The following is a 21,304-nucleotide window of genomic DNA, read 5'->3' on the forward strand; positions in this document are numbered from 1 at the left end:
AGGCTTTTCTGATTTTCCTCTGTTTCTTATGTTTTCTTTCTGCTTTTCTTGTTTCCCTTTTTTTTTTTTTTAAATCTCGGGGACCATTTTTCCTTAAACCAATCATTTTCATCTTCCACTATATACTAATTTACTTTGCAATATGTTTTTTTTTCAATCTGAACTTTTAAGATTAAAAAAACAAAATTCTAATTTTAATGTTTTAAGTAGCTTTTTGAATATATATTATGCAGGTTCAGTTCATCATTTCAAAATTTCCTGAATGCTTTTTATATTTTGCTTAGAATTAATATGAATAATTATTTTCACCACATTTTTAATACATTAAACTAGATTTTAACCCGCAGTACACCGTGTGCATATAATTTTTATTATTATTTATATTTTATATTGTATTTGTTTGTTAAATATTGGATGTTTTGTAAATAGAGAAATAACTAAATTTCTCATCCGTTTCTGCAGCTAAATGTTTATATTAATTTTTTAACCTTAATACACTTCATGACCATTTGTTTGTTTTGTTTAGTGTTTGAGATCCTATTTTAATTTTTAATTGTTATAACCAAAAAAATAAGATATCTAAATACATAATAAGTAATTTATACGCTGTGATTAAGTCACATTTTTTATAATGATTTAGTTATTTTACACAATATTAGTTAAATCAACTTTATTTTATATGTCAAATATTCTAATATTTGTAGTGTTGACAAAAAAATAAAATGAGGATTTAACCCGTATTAGCACAAAATTAAAAATATTTTATTAATTCCAACATGTCCTCTTTATAACCCATCTACTATATAACCATATTATATAGTATTTTATACTTTTTAAATTTTACATATTCGTAATATTTTTAAATTTTATTAAGTTATATATATTAATTATAATATTTAAATAAATGTGAATCGAAGTTCTTTTTACATTAAGAACCAAAGCTCACAGGTTTTGGAAAACAAATTGGGAATAAATTGTTATTTTCTTTGTTTGCAAAGAATTAGAAGATAAAATATCTTCAAAACACAATAGAATATGTAGTTAAATATATCATAGTTTCTGTTTCCATGCTGATTGCTGTAATTTTTTTTAGTTTGAATGGAATGTAAAATATTTAGAAAACAAAATCTGACGTAATGCTATTTTTGGAAATTATTTAGGGATTAACTTTGTAAATAAGTAAAAATAAAAATGTAGAACCCAAAATGTACTTCAAAAATGTATATATAGATATCTCAACATTTTTGAACTGTTGATTGGATAGATTGCCTCGGACTACATTAAATCATGGACAAAGACTGTTGAGAAATACACATACGCAAAAAAAATTCGTAAATAAAGCTTACTCAGTGAAGTGACCTTAGTGCAGTGGTCAATGGTAAGTCCTTAATGCACAAGACACCATCACACCATGGATCGAGTCCCGCTCCCTACGAATGTAAGGATTAGGCTAATGGGTCAGCCTGTTGTGGCTCAATGGTTGACAAAAAAAAAAAAGTATCATTTTGACATTTTTTAATTACAAAAAAAGTGTCATTTTATTTTTTTCAATTCATTTTTATTAAATTAAATCTTTCTTATCCCTATTATTTGATTTTATGAGGTAAAAAGAGAAAATTTTAGTGCATTTTTTTGTCATTATTGAATCGACAAAATCCGATTTATAATCAATCTCTACTACGTAGGGGTAACGTGACTTAGTGTATTTTTAGTATATTTATAAAAGGTAAAATAGAAATTTATATAGTAGAAATCAATCTCTACTGCATAGACCGTTCAAAACTCATATCCTCTCGTGTAAAAAAACTCTCCCAGGCCCAAATATCGAGAAGCATCCAAACTTCTTCTGCTCCGACGCCGGCAGAGCTCTGACTTGTCGGCAGAGCTCCGATGCCGGCAGAGCTCCGACTTGCCGGCAGAGCTCCGACTTGCCGGCAGAGCTCCGATGCCGGCAGAGCTCCGATGCCGGCAGAGCTCCGGCTTGCCGGCGTCGGGTCCCTGGTTCTCTCACCACTGTAGTTTACTTGTCCTGCTCCTTTCTACCTTTTTGTTGGTGCATGTCTCAATCAATTCAAATCGCCCTAATCCATCCTTCTTCCCTCTCTGCCCCATCGAAAAGCCTAAAGGTTAGATCTTATCTATCTTTTGTCTTGACTGAGAGAAGACGATCCTGTCCGCGAGAACCTAAGATGACGAGGTTAACCCTACTCCTTATCAAAACTATTTCCGCTGTAATGTCTTGGTTTTCCCGATCTCCGCCGACCCTGTCCCCACCGGTGCCCAGTGGCCCTAGTCGGAATGTCCACTCGCCTGTTCGCCGCCACTCTATCGCCATCTCCTACTCAGATGGTGAGATTCTAGGGTTTCAACTACTGGACCTGCTTTAACCACCCTTCGGCCCACTACCAAAACCAATGATCCTCATTTTCAACTGCTAAAGCCCAGGTCTATGCACTCAATCTCCTTACGTTTGCCTTTCCTTTGGAAACAACCGCTTAAGTATCTTGAATCCCTGCTGCTGAATCATGTTTGGTCATTGCCTTATGAACGGGTTATTTCGCTGATTCACCCTCAATATTGTATGACTAGCTTTAGTTCTTCTATAGCTAATTCTGTTGTTGAAAGCCTTAAGTCAAGTTCCACCTCTTTAGCCCCTATTATCTTTGCTTGGTCAAGTCGAGGAATCCTCAGTAGCAGAGCATTGGTGTTCTTAGAGTTGCTTGATATTTTTGCTTGTCGAGACCGTTTTATTAGTTCTGTCCGGATGCCTGCTCTTGATATTCATATCTACGAATCTGCTCCGACAGCCTGTTTGAACCCTACCCTTCAACCCTTTGATCCCTTGTATCATCTACTGCTATTAGACCGAAAGCTTGGGTCTATTAATTTTCTCCAGGATCAAACCGATTACAAGCTTTGTGTGGGACTCATTTACCTCCACTGTCATGTGAGGGATGACCCACCTGCTTGGTTACGCTTTGACTCCTTTACCTGGCAATCCCCGCTCTGATCCGACAGTTTGTTTGAACATTATGCTTATACCCTCTGACCCCATGTATCCTCTACCGCTTTTAGATCGAAAACTTGGGTCTGTTGTTATTCTCGGGACCAAACCGTTTACAAGATTTGTGTTGAACTCATTTACCTCCATTGCCATGAGAGGGATGACCCACCTGCGTTGTTACGTTTTGAAACCCATTCCCTGCAATTCCCGGATGTAGTTTCATCTATAATCATGAGGTTTGATCCTAAAAGCCTAAAGGTCATTGATCCCATGCTCTTGAACCCCCTCATGTTGGCGAAAACCCTCTTAAATGCTTCCCTCATGGAACATCTTTCTACAAGCTCCAATGCGTCTTCTGCTAGAGCCGCTTATGACCACCTGCTGGTTGAGGATCTCGTGAAGCCTGCCTTCAAATACGAATCCGCTTTGGTTCCAATAAACTTATCAAATATTGTAAAACTGTTTCAGTTTGATAATCCCTCTGTTAAGCTCATGAGCTCATATCCTTAACTCTCTTTGTTTATCTTGATTCATGTTGTAAGAACTCATCTCCTGTTGGGGATTAATTTGAATGAAAATTCTTTGTTTGTCCAAAAAAAAAGACCGTTCAAACTTCAAATTATAACCCGCAAAAAAAGGAATTATCCGCGTAGACAAACCGTTCAAACTTTTATATACGCTACACAGCTCTACTCCAAATATATTGTGTTATTATTTCCTTAGTGGAAAAATATAGAGAATTTGTTAAAAATGCTTTTTTGAAATATTTTTTTAAAATATTCGTTTTTTTTAATATTTTCATTTTTCTCTCTTTTACACAATTAAAATATATTAAATTAATTTTTCTAATGTTTTTTTAGGTTTACGTTCTCTATTTTACATTTAGGATATAGTTTTAAGGAGATAAAGTTTATTATATGGGGTTTAGGCTTTAGAATTAAGTTACTTTTATATTAAAAAGGGGTAACTTTGAAAAAGATAACATAAAAAAAAATATTTGAAAAATGACTTAGAAAAAAAAGTATTTTAATTTAATATTCGGTTGAAAAAAAATATATATATATATCCCAAAAAAAATATCAAAAGTGTAAGCTACTCAAAGTTAAATCTAATGGGATACCGCATGCTAAGCTGAGAGGAGCGAACACAGTTTTCGGAAAATGGGAATATGTAAACAAAAGTATAAATTATTTTAGCAAGTTGAGATATATAATAGAAATACGCATCAGGAAAATAAAATAAAACAATAGGAATTATAAAAATAATAATTAAAACACATTACACGCCTGCTGCTCTCTGTCTTGTTAATTTTCTCATGGCATTGTGGCCCCATGTTTGTTCTTCTTTCCCAAACACATGCGGTTTCTGTTTTGCAAATGATCCCAAAAACATTTTGGTACTTATATATTAGTAATATATAAGTCGATATATCAAATTGCATTGCGCAAATAGCATTCAAAATTAACATATGTTTATTGACAACTGTGAATATATGGGATTCATTCAAAAAGTTAAAAATGTTATAGTTTAATACCAGTGTATACAACTCAAGAATTTGCATTCATATCGATCAACGAAATAGTTATCGTATTCTCAAATTTTAGTAAAGATATTGAAATCAGATTTAAAACAGTGGTGAATATTAAGTTGGACGATTAGTAAAATAGCAGAATAGTTAACTAATCTAATAGCAAAAAAATTGCATCACTTTTTAAAACTATATAGTTATAATAAAGGATAATATTAGTAACTACCACTAGATTCAAAAAGAATTGAAAAAATACCACTGAGTCATAAAATTTTGGAAACTACCATTTTTCAGTGATGAAAAATCAATGCCCTCAAACAAAAGACAAAAGATGTATTAACATACTGTATTCTATGAAAAAATACGTCATTTAATAAAAATAACATATCATAGAAAAATTATAAATATATTACTTAGAGAAATCGTGTGTTTTTGACACAAAAGTCATGTATCTCGAAAAAAGAACGTGTGATCTTAATAAATAACGTGTAATACAATAAAGATACATGTTAAAAACAAAAAACGACGGATATTCCAAGAAAATTTGAGATTTAGTGAAATAAAAATAAAAAATTTTAGCTGTTGAAGGGAGAAGACACACATAAATATGCAGAAAGTTAGGATGACACTATTGTTGATGGCATGAGAGAGGTAAAGAAGGTGGAGAATCAAGAGCAGTTGGAGAATGAAGAGAGAAGAAGTGATGGTGGTGTTGGTCTTCATGAATGTAGTTTAAGGTTAATTAAAGTTTTTGAATTAATGGTGAGAAACATAGAAGAAAAAAGGTAAGGGATGAAGATTGTATCCTTGAACCCAAAAAAAAAGGTATTATGGAGAAGATGAAGGTAAATATACTGTATAGTTTGACTACTATTTAGTCAAATGGTAGTTTCTTAATTTCTCTATCTAGTACATACAGTACATATACCCTATAATAAATAGATAAATAAACTGATTAAATATTCTGAATGGTGAAACGTAAAAAGTATCAGTTTGACATTCAAAAAAAAAAAAAAAAAGTTTTCATGTAACGTTATTACAGATAGCCAGGATAGGACAACGCTGTGAAGTTTCAGTCAACTTTAAACCATTTCATCCACCAATTTAGTTACATGCTTACAGAAAACCCAACTGGTAAGATATTGACATTGTGAAATATTAATAGAAAGAACAGTGGGCTGTCACGGTGAACTTAACATATATATAAAATCCATAAGATACTATATACTTCCCAGCTTAAGCCTTAGCTCGTATATATGTGTTGCCAGAGTTACCTTCTACAAAGCTGGGTTAGTGTGCCATCAGTATTTGTGCTACACTGTCACTCATCGTTGCGAAAACAGTGAAGAATGCAGCATGTCCTCCTTGTATATATATTGTTGTTCTATTAGAAACGGAAAAAACCACTCATCTGATCGCCATAAAATTAAAGCTTCTCAAATACTAACACTTGAAGATTCAAAGAGACATGTTTCTCTTGAGTTTGGAGGCAGAGCAAATCACTAGTTTCTTGTGTGGTGGTCCTTCACGTACTCTGCAAAAAATAAAAAAATCAAAAAAAAACTTCCAATGATAATATTATTGTATAATGATCCTGAAAATATAAATGTTTAGTTCAAGCTTAATTCTTATCCGTATTCGCTTACTGCTTCTCTCGGTCTCTGCATCGCTACCTCCAGGTTCTTCACCTTGTTCAATCTCATTAAAACTATTGTGTTCATCTTCTTCACAAATATCTGGATTATCTAGTCGGTTCTCAAGTGATGAACAGTCCTCGAAGAGGCATACACCCCATTCTTTTACTATAACCCATGAGTTACTGAAAATCACAGGAAGTTGAATAACGACATGATCAAAGTTGAGTTGATCAGCTAGACAAGCATTTTCTTTGTTTAGAAGAAAACATAAGTCGGCAATAAAGATATGACTATCCAACTTAGTTTCAGATTGATCAAAGAGCTGTAACAATTCAACTGAATCAAAGTGGATCCCTAGCCTGTCTTTGAACCGACAACATACCTTGATTTCCAATGGAAAATAACATACGGGAAGAAAACCACATTCAATCACTATGCAAACCTTAAACTTGAAGAATTGTTGAGAAGGAGAGGTTTGATGTAGAGGGATAGTCATAAAGGGTTCTGTAGTACAGTACGTGAAATATGAAGGCACTTCTTCACCTGATGACAATCTCAACTGTTGGAAAACTGTTTGTTGTTGAATCAGAGCTTCTTGATGCAAGTTGAAGCAGTTGATCAAATTGATCTTGACTTTTGGGAAATAACAATCTAAGAGGTAAGACGAAGCCTCGTCAGGGACTGGTATTTCCATTGCCCCTACACTTGGGCTATCGTTCAACCTAAATTCTGTCAGAGCTCCGCAGTCTGAAAAGTTAAGTATGTGAAGTTGTTTCAGTTTGGAAGTATTAAGGGATACATTTCTCAAATTTTTGCACCCCGTCATACTAATAATACGAAGCTTAGTGAAGTTCTCGATCCACCAGGGAACTTCTTCAATCCCTGTTCGATCTAAAAAGAACACTGAGATGTTTCTTGAGATATCAGGAAAACTCCTCAACCGTGTGCATCCTTGGAGATTGAGACGTTTGAGATATTCGAGGTTGATTCCGGTGGGAAGAGTCTTCAGATTTATGCAATCTTCAATTGCCAAATCCCTTAGTGTAGGGAAATTCTGGATAGAAGCAGGAATCTCCACCAAGCTTGGGATATACGAGAGCATCAAGACCAGTTTGGGATTTATAGTCATGAGTGGTGTAAGCCACTGAACCAAAAAAGGAAACAATTTAGAAATTCACATCGAATGCGATATATATATATATATATATATATATATATAATATTCATTTAAAAATTAATAAATTATGTCATTTTGACACAATGTACTCCCTCTGTTTATTGTGTTGATGAATTAATAAATTGTGTCATTTTGACACAATGTATATATTCATAACGTTTACGAAATTCTACCTAGTGACATCAGCTTCTTATAAATATTTGTTATAAAATGTTCGGATAAAATGTTACTTTTTTTGTCCAAAATAAAAAAAAATAAATAAATATTACGTTTTAAGTACGTACCTGCTTTCGATACCACAATTTCTTACTCCTCATGTCTAACATGAAAAGAGTATGGAGATGCTCTAGACACAAGTTAGAAGGGAATTCTTCAATCCATGTACCAGATAGATTGAGCCGTCTGATGTTGGTTGAGATTTCCGGAAAGTTCCTCAACTGCCTGCAACCCTTTAGATCGAGCTCTATGAGAGATTTGAGGTTCGTCCCGGTTGGAAGTGTCTCCAAATTTGCGCAGTAACTCATGGATAAGTTAGTTAGTTTACCAAGATAATGAATAGAGGAAGGAAGCTCCACCAAACTCGAGCAAAAGTCAAGACAGAGGTTCTCAAGATTAGTTGCCATAGAAAGATCTGGAATTTCTTTGAGGTTTTCAGACCCCGCCAAATTCAATTCTTTGAGCTCCGGAAGATGCTGAAGTGTAAATAAGATACATATCAGTTGGAAAGATATTCATCTAAATAGAAATAAGGATTATAATTGTATTAGAGCTTACATGAACTCCTTCCCACAATTTCTCGAGTTTGCTCCACCGCATTTCGAGCTTAACGAGGGCTTCATAACGAAAACTGGAAGGCATACATTGCATTGGATATCCGTCCAAGCTCAGTAGTCTAAGTGTAGGGGGCAAGTAATTAAAGCCTTCAGGTAAATGCCATCTAAATTCCTTCTTAATGTGCTGTTTCTTAGTGTAAATTTTTAGAAAAAGGAGATTTTGCATCCCGTTGAAGCCACTCTCATGAATATGCAATTCATCAGTGTCATCAATATCCAGTGCTATACCTAATACCTTCCCTTTTTTACCCTGAAATTATAATGTCAAGAACAAACCATGCATCACCTTAACAAACACCTTAGATAACATTTTTTATATTATAAAGACACGCTTTCATTTTATGGAGTGCTCTAAAGAGCATGCAAGAAGAAACTTACAGTGTTATGTTCAAGTACATCATAGATGTCGCTCAAATCCACAAGGAATTCTCTTTCCCCAGGCTCGTTGGACTGTGCACGTACAATTTCTTTCCCCATTTCTAGTAGCAAACAACTATGCATCGTCACAATACCGCGAGGGTTTACATGTATATATGAGGGACTTATCAACGAGGATTTTAATCCCGATATTAACATCTAAATCACTTTTTGCTAGCAGTTGTTTGATTACGTTGATATTTTCACCATTGAAGAGGCATGCAATGTGACGAAATATCTCTTCATCTTTTTTGCTATTTAATCCATCGTAGCTTATTCTCAATCTTTCCATTCAGTCTATTACGAAGGCTAGGCAACATATCCATCCAATCCTCTTTGTCCCTACCCCGTAAATACGATCCTAAAACGTTAAGACCCAGAGGAAGATTCCCTGCACGCAAGGAAACTTTAGAAGCAAGCTCCATCAAACCATCAGGTGGAGAGCTCTTCCTGAAAGCTGATCGACAAAATATCTCAAGAGCATGCTCGTTAGATGGAAGACAGACCTCGTAAATATGATTAATCCCATGGGCCCTTAAAAATTGTTTATCTTTTGTAACCACAATGATTCTGCTCCCACATCCAAACCAGTGATTTTGACCAACCAATGTATATCCAGCACCACTTGATCATCCAAATCATCAATAATAATCAATACTTTCTTGTGCTTTAGCCTTTCTTCCACTGTACATAAATGATCTATCCTTATATCATTTTTGTCTAAAATTTTAGACAAAAAACTCGTTTGCAAATGCAATTTCATGTTGTAATCATCCGGATTGGTATTATTATAAATTTCCGTACTCTTAGATGTGAAAGCTCTGTCTATGAAAACACTACCTTGGAACCGATGAGATGGTTGATTATATAAAACTCTTGCAATGGTAGTCTTGCCAATTCCAGAGGATCCCCATATCCCAACCATTCTCACTACTTCAGATTCTAAATGCAATAAGCCACTCATCTTTGCAATATGATCTTCCATTCCGACAAATTCCTCAAAATCCTTTGATGGAGTTAAATTCAATTTATCCAAAACATCATTTGAGATTGCTTCAATCATCTTTGATTCGCTATGCCTAACTAGGTGAAAACATAATTCCAAAAACGACGAGTCAAATCTCAAGACATGACTATGAGTTACATAAAATGAATTAAAGAATATATATATATATATATATATATATATATATATAAACGTACCAATTATGAGAATGATATCCGAGAACATTAGCTACATCGGTCAACGCTTGGCACCACAATTGTATCTCATTTTCTGTTTTGGTCTGGCAAGTCTTTTGAAATGCCATTCCAAATTCTCCGGTTTGTTTCCTCACATGAGAAGGATCCAAATCATAGAAAATGGGTATCACAAGCTGGCCAAACTCTTTCTTGCATTTCACTATCTCCAACAACTCGTTTAAGCACCAGCTTGAAGAAGTGTAACTTTTAGAGAATATAACCACCGCGATCCTAGAAGACCTAATCGCTTGTTTAAGCTCGCGATTGGCTTCTCTCGATCTCGTTGTCTTTGAAAGAAACGATCAATTTTCGATCCAGCTCTCTGAGCAAATGGCTTAAGAATCTTTTACGGACATCTTCCCCGCTGAAGCTCGGGAAGACGTCAAACACCCAATTACAAGAAGGAGAAGCCATTACATAGAAAGAACCATTTTTGGTAAGAAATATGATACGAAGAAGAACAACAATCTGTAGTTGAGAGGAGAGATCAAACGAAGTCAACGAAAGAAGATGAAACCGAAAGAAAGAGACAAGGATTTGTAATTTCCATGCACTTGTATTCCTGCATAAAAAAAAAATTTACAGGGTTTTATGGTATACTATAGTGGTTGACTGGTTGGTTTATCTTACGTGTGTTTTGGATTGTTGGAAGAAAAAGTCACTCAAATTAATATTAATAATGAAACATCTTTAATTAATTTCAAGATAAAACATAATCCTATAACATTATTATTATTATTATTATTATCATTATTATTATTATTATTATTAAAAATATAAAATATACGATGTTTAAGTATAAACACACAGATTAAGAAATAAATACTTTAAAAAGTTCAACCAATCATGAAATATATATTAGAAAACAAAATAACTTCTCTAAAACATTTTATATTATGAAATAGAGGGAGTATAATCCCATATATATTAATAGAGAAACATTCTTACAAAAAAATGTTGATGTGTCGTCGCCAGAAAACTCAAAACACATTTTAGCAAATAATCCTCATTAATTAATACTAATTACATCTATGCCATTATAAATTTAAATCAAATTTCATTAGAAAAATTAAAACCCCATTTAATTTGAATCTCTTTTATACTTCTTTAAAAAAACAACAAAATATTTTTTTTTAAAACATAATAATTACTCATAATTTATTAGAATAAATTTCATACAATTTTTTTCACCACGTTAAAATTATTTTTGACATTCAAATATATATTTCACAGGTGTTTTACACAAAGTAAACACAAATTTAAATAAAACAAACAAAAACTTTAGTTACATATTTTGTTTTACACAAACTAATCTTAGATTCAAAATAATAATTTTAATCATAATAATTTTATTTAAATTGATTTATAAGCACTATGTGCGGGTTGTTACCTAGTTTATCTTTAAAACTAGATGATCAAGAGTTTAAGTTTAACGGGGCTTTTGAAACACTTTCAAAACTCACATATTAGTTATGTCTTGTGTTCTCCAAGTCACAATGACTCAAGAACACACACCAAGAAAGAACATTGGGTTACCAGTTGTCACAATAAAGTGTCAAGGTAGATAAATAGATAATTCTAAGATTTAAAACTTTTGATATACAAGATGTTTATCAAGAGTTCCCTTGAACAAAGCGTTGCCACTGTACCATCAGTTTTCAGACAAGGAAAAGAAATATAAACTGCACATGACCAAAAGAACAGCATTAACTGAACAAAATGCTGTGAGTACTAACAGTTGAAAGCAATGTCATATCAGATATTGTGTCTCTAGTAGCAACTAGACAGAACCATGAATGGATATACTCACCTAATTGTGGGGTTACTCATAGATGATTTAACCGGATCATTGTGCATTGTCTCCTTTCTTTTCCATGGAGAATAGTTATTGTCATTGTTTTCGTTTAGAGATCCCTTTTTCCGTTTCCTTTGGAATGTATACTTCACAAGGCGAATTTCGTCAGCTCTCAGAGACTCACTGATTTGATCTGACACCACTGCATTAGCTTTCAACTCAGAACATGGATCAACCAACTCAAGGCCCAGTAGTTGGAACCACACTATCTTCTTCACCTTTACATTTTACCATTCTTGATTCCAAGTCTTCATCTGTTGATCGATTTATTACATTCACACTGACGACAGTAGTTTTCGTGGATCCTGAAGTTGGATCTACATTGCATTTAACTGAAGTTAACCCATGATCCAAACGACGAAGCGGCTTTATCTTAGTCGCGTCCAACCCTTTACAAGAATTAAGGGCATCAACCTCCTCATTCTCTACCGACAGATGAGTATCCATGGAATCTTCGCCATTCTTGGAACAGGGAATATCAGAGTGAGATTGACAAGGTTTTATAAGCTGACTTTGTGACCTAACTTGTGTAGCTTTTCGTTTGCTCCACCTCCTCTTTCTCCTTCCTTTTGATTTGCGAGTCTTCTTGATTCCTAGTGAATTAGACGGCTTTATGGGCACCACCTCTGCATTCGTAGCTCTAATAGCAAGAACAAGAGATCTAGTGTTTACTGAGCTCAAGTTTTCTTCACTATCCTTGTCAGTTGTGCGTCGTTCCTCTCCGTTTGCAGAATGAGATGATTTCCTCTCCAAAGCATGGATCCTCTGTGTACACCCATTTCGAGACAGCTCAAGCTTTTTGCTCCTGATATTGGCTTCAGACTCACAAGCCTTTGAACTTTCAACACTCAACCCCTTAAAATCCTTTTCGTCATTTCCACCACATTCATCATCAAACAATGAGCTCTTCTGATTCAAAAGAGAGCCACTCATATCTGCAACCTCTTGATCAGGATGCAAACTTGCAATAACCTCTGCAGCAGAAAGGGTTTCCTTACCACCACATTCATCATCAAGCAATGAGCTATTCTGATTAAGAAAAGAGTCACTCTCACTCCTGTCTTGATTAGGATGAACACTTCCAACAACAACCTCTAGATCAGCAGGAATGGTTTGCCTCGCTTTCTCCAGTTTGTCTCTGACCCATCTCAACTCAGACCTCAAATCAGTAATAATATCTTCAGCCTCTTGTAACTGAGCTTCAAGCAAATCAATCTGCCGTTGCTTGTTTGATGATGCAATCTCTGATTCAATTGTCTGTTCATACAACTCAAATCAACAAACAAGAAGTTCCCAAATATGAAATATCTAAACCCCTAAATATTTCTTCTAGAAGGTTATATAATACTTAACCTGAGCATCAATCATCTGTTTCAATCGGACAAGTAAACGAAGAGCTTCGTCTTTAGTCCCGCAAAGATCGTGGTGGAACCGAGCTGTTTTCTTGTCGGAAACCATTACCCTAACCGCTGATTCCTTCGCCGTGTTTAGAATCATCTCCGCGTAAGCTTTCTTCAAGGCCGCCGTCCCTTTCTACAAGCAAACACACAAAGCTCGCAGCAATCAACAAAATGACAAACCCAGATCGTTTAAGTAATCAAAAACACAATTTAATCTCTTTACATCTGACTCTTCCATCGTCGCGATTTCTCACTCCCGCCGAAGAGAGAAAAAAAATAAAGCTCTCGCCTTTGCACCGGTGGTGGTCGGTTGAGAACTGTCAGGCTTTTGTTAAATTATTATTTAACCCTTCATTTTTCTTATTTATTACAAATGAAATGATGATGTCATAGAACTCAATCAGTGTGTTAAGCATAAACAAAGAATCATACAAAAAGATTAGTTTGATTCCGTAATTACTACTACAACATTTCACAATTATGGTTTATTAGTTACCGTTTTGTTGAGTCACATTACGACATTGTAATTTAGTTTCTTTCTACCAATCTACTGCATGGGTAATGGAAGAACACATCAGCTGAATAAAGTTTTTATTCTTTTTCTTTTGAAACTCACTGATGAAATGAGATTCTCCATATGTTATTATGTTGCAACCGCACAATTTTGGTTGCTTAGAGGAGGATGTCGATGAAGCAAATGGTATTTTTATACAATGATGTTACATTAAGACCACTTTTACAACAACAAAAAAAAAAAAGAAAAAAAATTTAACAAAAACAAACAAACAAATATAGAGCTGCTGAATAAAATGGACACGAAACTTGTGAAACAAGGCACCTGAAAATTGGGTACGTTGAAAGAATCATGGAAGCTGCTCCTAAGAGTGCATCTAAATTGCATGGCGTTTTCATATATTCAAGAAGGGCGGGGAAGATCAAGACCAAACTTTTGAATGAGATCTCAACCCGACGAAGACCAAACTGATGAAGACATGGCGTCAAAATGTTTCATTCATCTTCTTGATGTTTTCTTTCTAGGTCAAATAATGGTCTTAACCTTCTGTCGGCCTCGCTGCATTGTTGATCGATCTCACCTGCAACCATTGAATAAGCAGAGTGACAAGATTCATCGTCTCTGAATGCTAATATCCACCTCCCGTCTACTAGACCTTTGGACTTCAGCTTCTCATAGACTCCTCGCTTTGTTGGATCCAACAACGGTAACGTAGATGGTCGGATTCTCAGGTGTAGCCATTTCGGGTGCTTTTCATCTATCCGGGGCTGAAATACAAACAAAAGATGATAGATCATTTACCATGTTAGATTCTCTCCTTGCTGTGTGATCTTTACAAGAATTTACAATAAAGAAGAAGACAGTGAAGGTGATTACGTACTTTGCAGCCAGCTAAAGGTGCAGTAACACGGATGATTCCGTTATCTGGGTCAGCAAGGAAAATCCACCCAGACACACCAGACGTTAATGCTAGAAACGAGAAATCGCGTTCCTTGCCTCTTTCAAAGGCAATCCTACAGGGCACAGCATCAACTGCACCAGGAAAGTTCAAGGATTTGATTTAACTTCGGATACCGAGACAACCCAATCAAACCGGAGTTCTAAAAGATCATAGACTTTGGGTGGTTTATTAGATAATGTAACTAGGACAAGCATAAAAGCATCATGTGCCTACCTAGCTTCAGTTGGGTGCCAGGTTTGGGGACTGAAACATCCAAACCAGCAATTGTGGCACGAGACGTTTCAGATCGCTCGGCTGGAGGATGAATAGGAGGTTGATCCGGTAAGGGCTTACCGAGCGAGAAGATTTGGAGTTGATGAAGAAGCACGAAAACCTAAGGGGGATAGTGAAAAATCATATGTCAGTATTATATACCATAACGAAAAGTGCTGATAGTGACGAGAATAATTGACATACCTTTACCACCTCGCACATTCTTTCACCTGCTGTGAATGATGATTCGCTAACAGCGTTATCTATAAAAGATCTTTAGTGTTAATGGTTTGTATAGAAAGGGATTTAACAAGGGAATAACCATATCATTCACATTTGTTTTCTAGCTGATTGGTGCAAAATGTGTAACAAAAATTTTACCATTTGATGAGAATCTATCGAGCTGGAGAAGAACGGATTTAGGCTCTTTTTGAGGGGATGGAGCTTCGATAACTGTCAGAAGATTTGGTATCAGATTCACTGAATATATCCGTACAATTAAAATACAACATTGGCTTCTTTACTTGCCTCTTTTGCACTTTTTCCACTCATCAAGCAGTACAATGATGAGTAGATCAGGCCAGGTACCTTTAATCTCCTGGGTAAGCGCACTTCTGCATTTCTCATAAGAATCCTGCCATTAGCAGGAAATTGGTAAATAATAAAAGAGAGGAAGAGGGGCAAGAGAAGAAGTGTCAAACAAAAAAAGAAACAGTTTCAACGCAACATACATTCAACATCTTGAGATGTTTGCGATTAAATTCTGCCTCGCTGTAAGGAAGCAATTGGCGTAACAGCCATCCTCCATCCCATAATGTTTCTGCAGATATGTTTTCTCGGCAGAGAAGACTGACCAATGCATCCACCACCTACAACACATTTTTTATTTAAATCAAGACAAAGAACTTGTGCACAGTAATGTTAAAAGAAACACCTTTTGCACAGTTAAATCAAGACATCTCTGAAAGAACTTTTGCTCAGTTAAATCAAGACATAGAACTTAAAACGTTAAAATTTGAAAAGAAGTTAGGCTGATAACTTGGGTTTACAAACATTCATAATATACCTGATGTCTATGTACACGGGGGCACCTTGCAGCCCCAGGCAATGAACAGCGTACTCCAAACTGCTCCTGTTGAAGGTACTGGAACGAATAAATCAATCACAGTATAACACAATACCGAAGAGATGGGGATTAAGAGATGCTGTGAAGTACCTCCAACCTTCGTAGAAACCAATCAAGTTCGCAACTTACACCATCTCTAATAGAACCATTTTTTGGTGAAAACAGTTGTTCTTCACCAGAGTCCTCCCCAACCAAAGATTGCTGTCAGAGATACCAATTAACTTTTGAATAAGAATAAAAAGGCAGTCCAACAAATAAAGCATATATTTTTGTCCATGCTATAGTAGATGGTCCAGTAAAATATATTAGTAACAAAATCCATGGAGATGCTAATTACCCTGGCAAATCTAATGAATAAGATATTAAGCACAAGATAAAGGATAATGACAAGAAACTCACCAGCAAAAGTTTTTTGTGCTGCTTACGCTGTGGAAGAATGCCAAAAGCATCTAGCATTGACTCTTCAAGTTCTACCAAAGATAAAATGTAAGATATCAAAATCAGAAAAGGTGAGAATAGACTGCACAGCATCACCAGAAAAGGCGAGAAGAATCTTCATAACGCCATTCCCAATACCTTTCGTCTGCAACAAAGTGGCTAGCACAAATAATGAACCCTGAGCTTGCACATCATCTCCCTCGGAAATATACCGAAGTAAAGTCTCTCTAGTAAAAAAAAACATCAGTTTAATAGTAAAAGCGAACACTATTAAGATAAAATCATATGAAAAGTAAACTATCATAATTTTGTTTAAGGTCTTATTTGCTAACATGTTACCTAAACGTAGTATGTGAATTGTTGAAGATAATTTTGGTAGCATCTTCACTGCAAACGTGGGAATTTTTCTCCTCACTCGTGACTGCATTGCTTGAACACTGTTGATCTGCCTCCTCAGTAACACCATTGTCTGGATGCCCATTTCCATATGTAAGGGGTTGAGGAGCCAAACTGCTATTAGGCTTCACTAGGGAACTTGAAATGAATGCTTTTACAGGGCAGAAAAGAGTAGCAGCAGTCATATTTGCCAAATCTTTGATTTTAACTATCCGGAGAATGCAAGAAAGCAGATAGAGAGAAGTGACAGGATCAACTGAGATATCCTGAAATAACAACAAACCAATATTTTCCTGAATAAGAATGGTACTCTGGCACTTAGTCAAACCTAACAAGGCTAACAAAATATTATGAAGGACCAAATAAATCAACTCTGAAAAGGATTTTAAGAGGAAAAAGGTGATATTTTGTACATTTACAGCCTCCGAGCATAAAGACGGGAGAAGAAGTGGGAGAGTTAGATGCTGCAGAATGTGATCTGTTATCATCCTCCCGATATCAGGTATACCAGCAGAGATAACATCACTAAAGTAGTACAAGGTGTCCTCGATCCCATCAACAGCAGAGAACAATTTTCCACCAGAATCTGGTGATGGGGTCCTTTAGCAAGGATAAAATGAAAAACTTTCAGAAGAATATAATTTATACGGATCATACATGAACAAAATAAATTGATAGATGAAAAGGGACTGTGATAAGTGACGATCAATCTACAAGCTATTTCCCTGGGAAATAAAAAGGCACTGTATCTTACTTTAGCGTGTTCAACACCATTGCACTTAGATCCATGCATTGCTTTTGGAAAAATGAAACTAACTTTGAAAAGTACTCGGTGTGTGGTGAACTAACTACATAATCATTTACAGAGTCATCGCCAACTGCAAAAACAAACTGAAGGCATTAGAAACATTGCTAAAAATTCTGCTTATCTTTACCATACAAATGACAAATCGAAAGAACTATTGTAAGTGACTGACCGTGATATACATTAAGAGTCAGGGCACGAACTGCAGTGCGTATCATGTTCTCTTCATGAAATGCAAATTGTATGCCTTCGACATAAAGGGGAAAAGAAACTACTACATCCTAGACGCAGAAACGCAGAATTAAAATATGGCAAAACATATCCATCAACGAATACAAAAGTTAAAGTAATCTGCAACTTAAAGAATACTCACGTTCTCGGTCTTCAAAAGCAATGATATTGTATGCTTGTTTAGCTTCCCACTAACAGCTCTACATAAAGCAAACAAAAGAACAGTTATCAGATACAGTCGGTAAGTACTTCCTAAAGCCTAGATAACCGCAGGAAAAAATTACCTTAAGAAGGATATGTAGTAAGATAGAAGCTCTTCGTGTTGGAAGTCAAATGTATATGTTATCAAATAGTTTACATATTCGTTACTGAACAAGTAGTCTGCAAGGGATTTCAAAAGAAAGACATGAATAGACTGTTATCATGGGAATTCTCGTAGAAAAATGGGTTGCACCTAATGAACTTACAGATTGCTTGTTCACTTTTTAGGTTTTGGATCATTATACTCATGGTTTGCAACAACTGGACAGAAACTGTTACTGTCTTGCTAACCCTCAAAATACGTACAAATTCTCCCATTACTTGTTTCTCCATAAAAAATCTGCAACAATCGCAAATATTAACATATATGCCAATAGGGAGGGCGCTGAGTGATAATTGGCAAAAAGACTCACTCAAAAAATGAGGGGTCATGCTGATCACCATAAGTTAATATCTCTGCAATTGATCTCAATGCCTCGACAACGAGATCCTTCAAAATGGCACCCGGTAATCAAAGATCAAAACATAACAAAAATGCCACGACATTTGCTAAAATGCAAAAGACTTATATCACTAACCTTATTAGCTTCGTTCACGATCTGAATTTTTCTCAGCTGGTCAGTCAGATACCTAAACAAACAAATTTTCAACACTTTTATTATCTGATATAATTGATGACAAGGGGAACTAATGTCGTAACACTACGATCTCAACAAACTCGACAACAAGTCAAATTCTTAGGGTCAAGATAGTCCCTTCGACCCACCCAATCGGTTTCAATTTCTATAAAGTTGACCCCTGAATGAAACTGGGGAAGAGAAACTTAAACAGTGCCCTTCAATGGCACCATTCAAACTATCCTAGAAACCCTAACTAAATTCAAACAACCCATTCCAAAGAGATGACTACAAAAACATGACACAATTTTAAGCATATAATTCAAAAAAAATCGCTCAAAACTCGCAACCAATCTCAGTCACAACAGAAAATAAATCACAAATAAAACTTGTTCGCCAAAATTCAAAGACGATCAAACAAACAAAAAAAAACAAACTTTCAACACTTACGGTTTCATCATCATCTGGTACAATCAACAAACACCTAATCTCGTAACACTAAGATCTCAATAAACTTCCATTGTCCTATGGTCAAAGATACACCCGCCCAAAATTGGCTGCAATATATATAAAGTTGACCCCTGACTGAAACAATCAGGTAAACTTAAAAAGAGTTGCAATAACAATCACACCATTCAAACAATCAAACACAACTCCAAGCAGTAACCTAATTGCAAACTGACCAACGAGTATGACACCCAAAACAAAACATCCCAACAACAACACCTTCAAAAGACTGAATTTTTAGGCCATAAAAATTCACAAAATCTCTACAATGATCAAATTCACAAAACAGAAATTAACCCAGGATTCAAAAAAAGCCGATCAAACAAAACCTGAGTTCGGTTAAGGAGAATCGATCTCGGGGTCTTAAGAAAGAAAGCCACATGATTTGTTCAAATCAATCCTTTGAAATTTCTTCTCTGGATCATCCTTCACTCCTGAGAAAACCCCAATTCCACAATCTCTCTCTTCCACGACGATTAAAGGAAACTCTGACGGAATCGGATCCAGTTCCGCGTTTGGTAAGCTCTCTCACCAGGATCAAAATCATACAAAACAAAAAAAAACTCAAAATCGTGTATCGAGCAAAACGAAATTTCGAATTTTTTCCGAATGGGTTTTTTTTTAGATGGTTTCTTCTCCGGTAAACAAACAGAACAATGTTGACGGCAATTGCAATATTGAAAGCACCGAGAGCGGGTTGAGAGCTGGCGTTGTTGGGTCAAGTACTTTATATTCGGATCCGGGTCGGTTTCAAAAGAAAGAATCTTCTTCAATTGAAAGATCCCTCTGACTCAATAAGAGGCTTGGCTATAAGCAAATGCTAGATAGGCTCACAATCTACCGCCACGTCATAGATATTTTATTTCGGGAGATCCATAAAAATCCATTTTTTTAAGGGGTGAGAATTTCGGTTTAAGTTTGGGTTTGGTTTGGGTTCGGTTCAGTTCGGTTTATTTGGTTTTGTTAAAACTCTAACCAAACTCAACCGAAGTTTGTTTGGTTTGATTTGTGTTCAGATTGGTTTATGTTCGGTTCGGTTCGGTTCGGTTCGGTTCGGTTCGGTTCGGTTTGGTTTTAGTTTGGGTCAGTTTTAATTCGGTTTAAGAATCAATTAATATAACAAAATAAAATTGATTATGGTTTTATAATAGTTAATTAATCAAATAAATTCGAAAAAATAGAAAATTAAAATTAATATCTAATATTAAATATAATTAAATTTATATTTATATTTAGTTATTTTTATCAGAAAAGTTAAAATAATGTAAAATAGAAATAAAATGCAAGTGGTAATAGCTAAGATTACATGTTTATAATTTTAATAATATTATTAATTAATTTAAAAAACACATGGGGTTACTGGTTCGGTTTAAAAAACCGAACCGAAACAAACCATTTGGGTCGGTTTGAGTTTGGTTGATTCGGTTCGGTTTGGCTCGGTTCGGTTTAAATGCCCACCCCTACTTTTAATATCATACATTAAGATATTCTTACAAGCAATTTTGAAAAATTTAATTAATAAAATGTTACATTATTGATAATAAATTAAATTAAAAACAAACCACAAAAATTAAATCATTAACACTAACATCCATTTGTTGATCAAAACTCTTTTTCGTAGTCACTCAAGCAAACACATTTTGAAATGATAGATGAATCCTTCTCTTTTTTTTTTATGTATTCATTTTAATGTGTTTAGTTAATTATACATGTGAAAATTATATTTATATTTATGAGATACAGAATTGTTGGGACTAATATAATTAAAAAGACTTAGTTAGTCAAATGACTTATGATATATATATATATATATATATATATATACTACTATATTAATTGGGAAGTACAAATATGAAACTAACCTTAAAATGTGTAAAAAATTACATTCAATTGCCATTAGAAAATTTTAATTAAGATTAATTAATTAGTTAAAGAAATATAATTAATTAAAAAACAAAAATTGGGGACACATAAAATAAAATAAATTGTAGAAAAGTAAAAAAAAAATCTACAAAACTAATTTGTACTTAAAAAAAATTAACAGTTAAGATTTTAAAAATCTAATCGAATAAAATCTAAATAACTACAAATTTTATCAAAAAA

The 21,304-nt window shown here is 34.8% G+C and overlaps 1 protein-coding gene and 2 pseudogenes across 5 annotated transcripts; all 3 read right to left on the reverse strand.

Moving 5' to 3' along the window:
* Positions 1-5,502: 5,502 nt before the first annotated feature.
* On the reverse strand, positions 5,503-10,389 carry LOC104780078 (disease resistance protein RPS6-like; annotated as a pseudogene). Its single transcript, XR_015596648.1, has 6 exons — positions 9,800-10,389; positions 8,558-9,675; positions 8,121-8,429; positions 7,631-8,038; positions 6,179-7,313; positions 5,503-6,066 (listed from the first exon to the last, which is right to left on the reverse strand). The product of XR_015596648.1 is annotated as a disease resistance protein RPS6-like (transcript).
* Positions 10,390-11,399: 1,010 nt separating this feature from the next.
* On the reverse strand, positions 11,400-13,453 carry LOC104780077 (uncharacterized; annotated as a pseudogene). Its single transcript, XR_015596649.1, has 3 exons — positions 13,317-13,453; positions 13,047-13,226; positions 11,400-12,950 (listed from the first exon to the last, which is right to left on the reverse strand). The product of XR_015596649.1 is annotated as an uncharacterized LOC104780077 (transcript).
* A 329-nt stretch (positions 13,454-13,782) lies between these two features.
* LOC104710688 (protein TRANSPARENT TESTA 9) lies at positions 13,783-20,067 on the reverse strand. 3 transcript variants are annotated; one of them, XM_087510049.1, is made up of 21 exons: positions 19,531-20,067; positions 18,656-18,707; positions 18,491-18,567; positions 18,284-18,417; positions 18,101-18,197; positions 17,959-18,016; positions 17,758-17,866; positions 17,535-17,658; positions 17,194-17,380; positions 16,724-17,046; positions 16,523-16,611; positions 16,346-16,416; positions 16,037-16,147; positions 15,887-15,952; positions 15,552-15,689; positions 15,349-15,454; positions 15,202-15,273; positions 15,025-15,083; positions 14,782-14,941; positions 14,488-14,639; positions 13,783-14,374 (listed from the first exon to the last, which is right to left on the reverse strand). In XM_087510049.1, the coding sequence occupies exons 1-21, from the start codon at positions 19,581-19,583 to the stop codon at positions 14,102-14,104; spliced, it is 2,511 nt and encodes an 836-aa protein (XP_087366175.1). In that variant the 5' UTR covers positions 19,584-20,067; the 3' UTR covers positions 13,783-14,101. The 3 variants fall into 3 exon arrangements, with proteins under 3 accessions (XP_087366175.1, XP_087366177.1, XP_087366176.1); XM_087510051.1 differs by having other exon boundaries at positions 17,758-17,856; positions 19,531-19,994; XM_087510050.1 differs by having other exon boundaries at positions 17,758-17,859; positions 19,531-19,994.
* Between the last annotated feature and the right edge of the window lie 1,237 nt (positions 20,068-21,304).

Source organism: Camelina sativa, chromosome 4 (assembly GCF_030686135.1).
Source record: "Camelina sativa cultivar CO46 ecotype springtype chromosome 4, ASM3068613v1".
Classification (NCBI taxonomy): domain Eukaryota; kingdom Viridiplantae; phylum Streptophyta; class Magnoliopsida; order Brassicales; family Brassicaceae; genus Camelina; species Camelina sativa.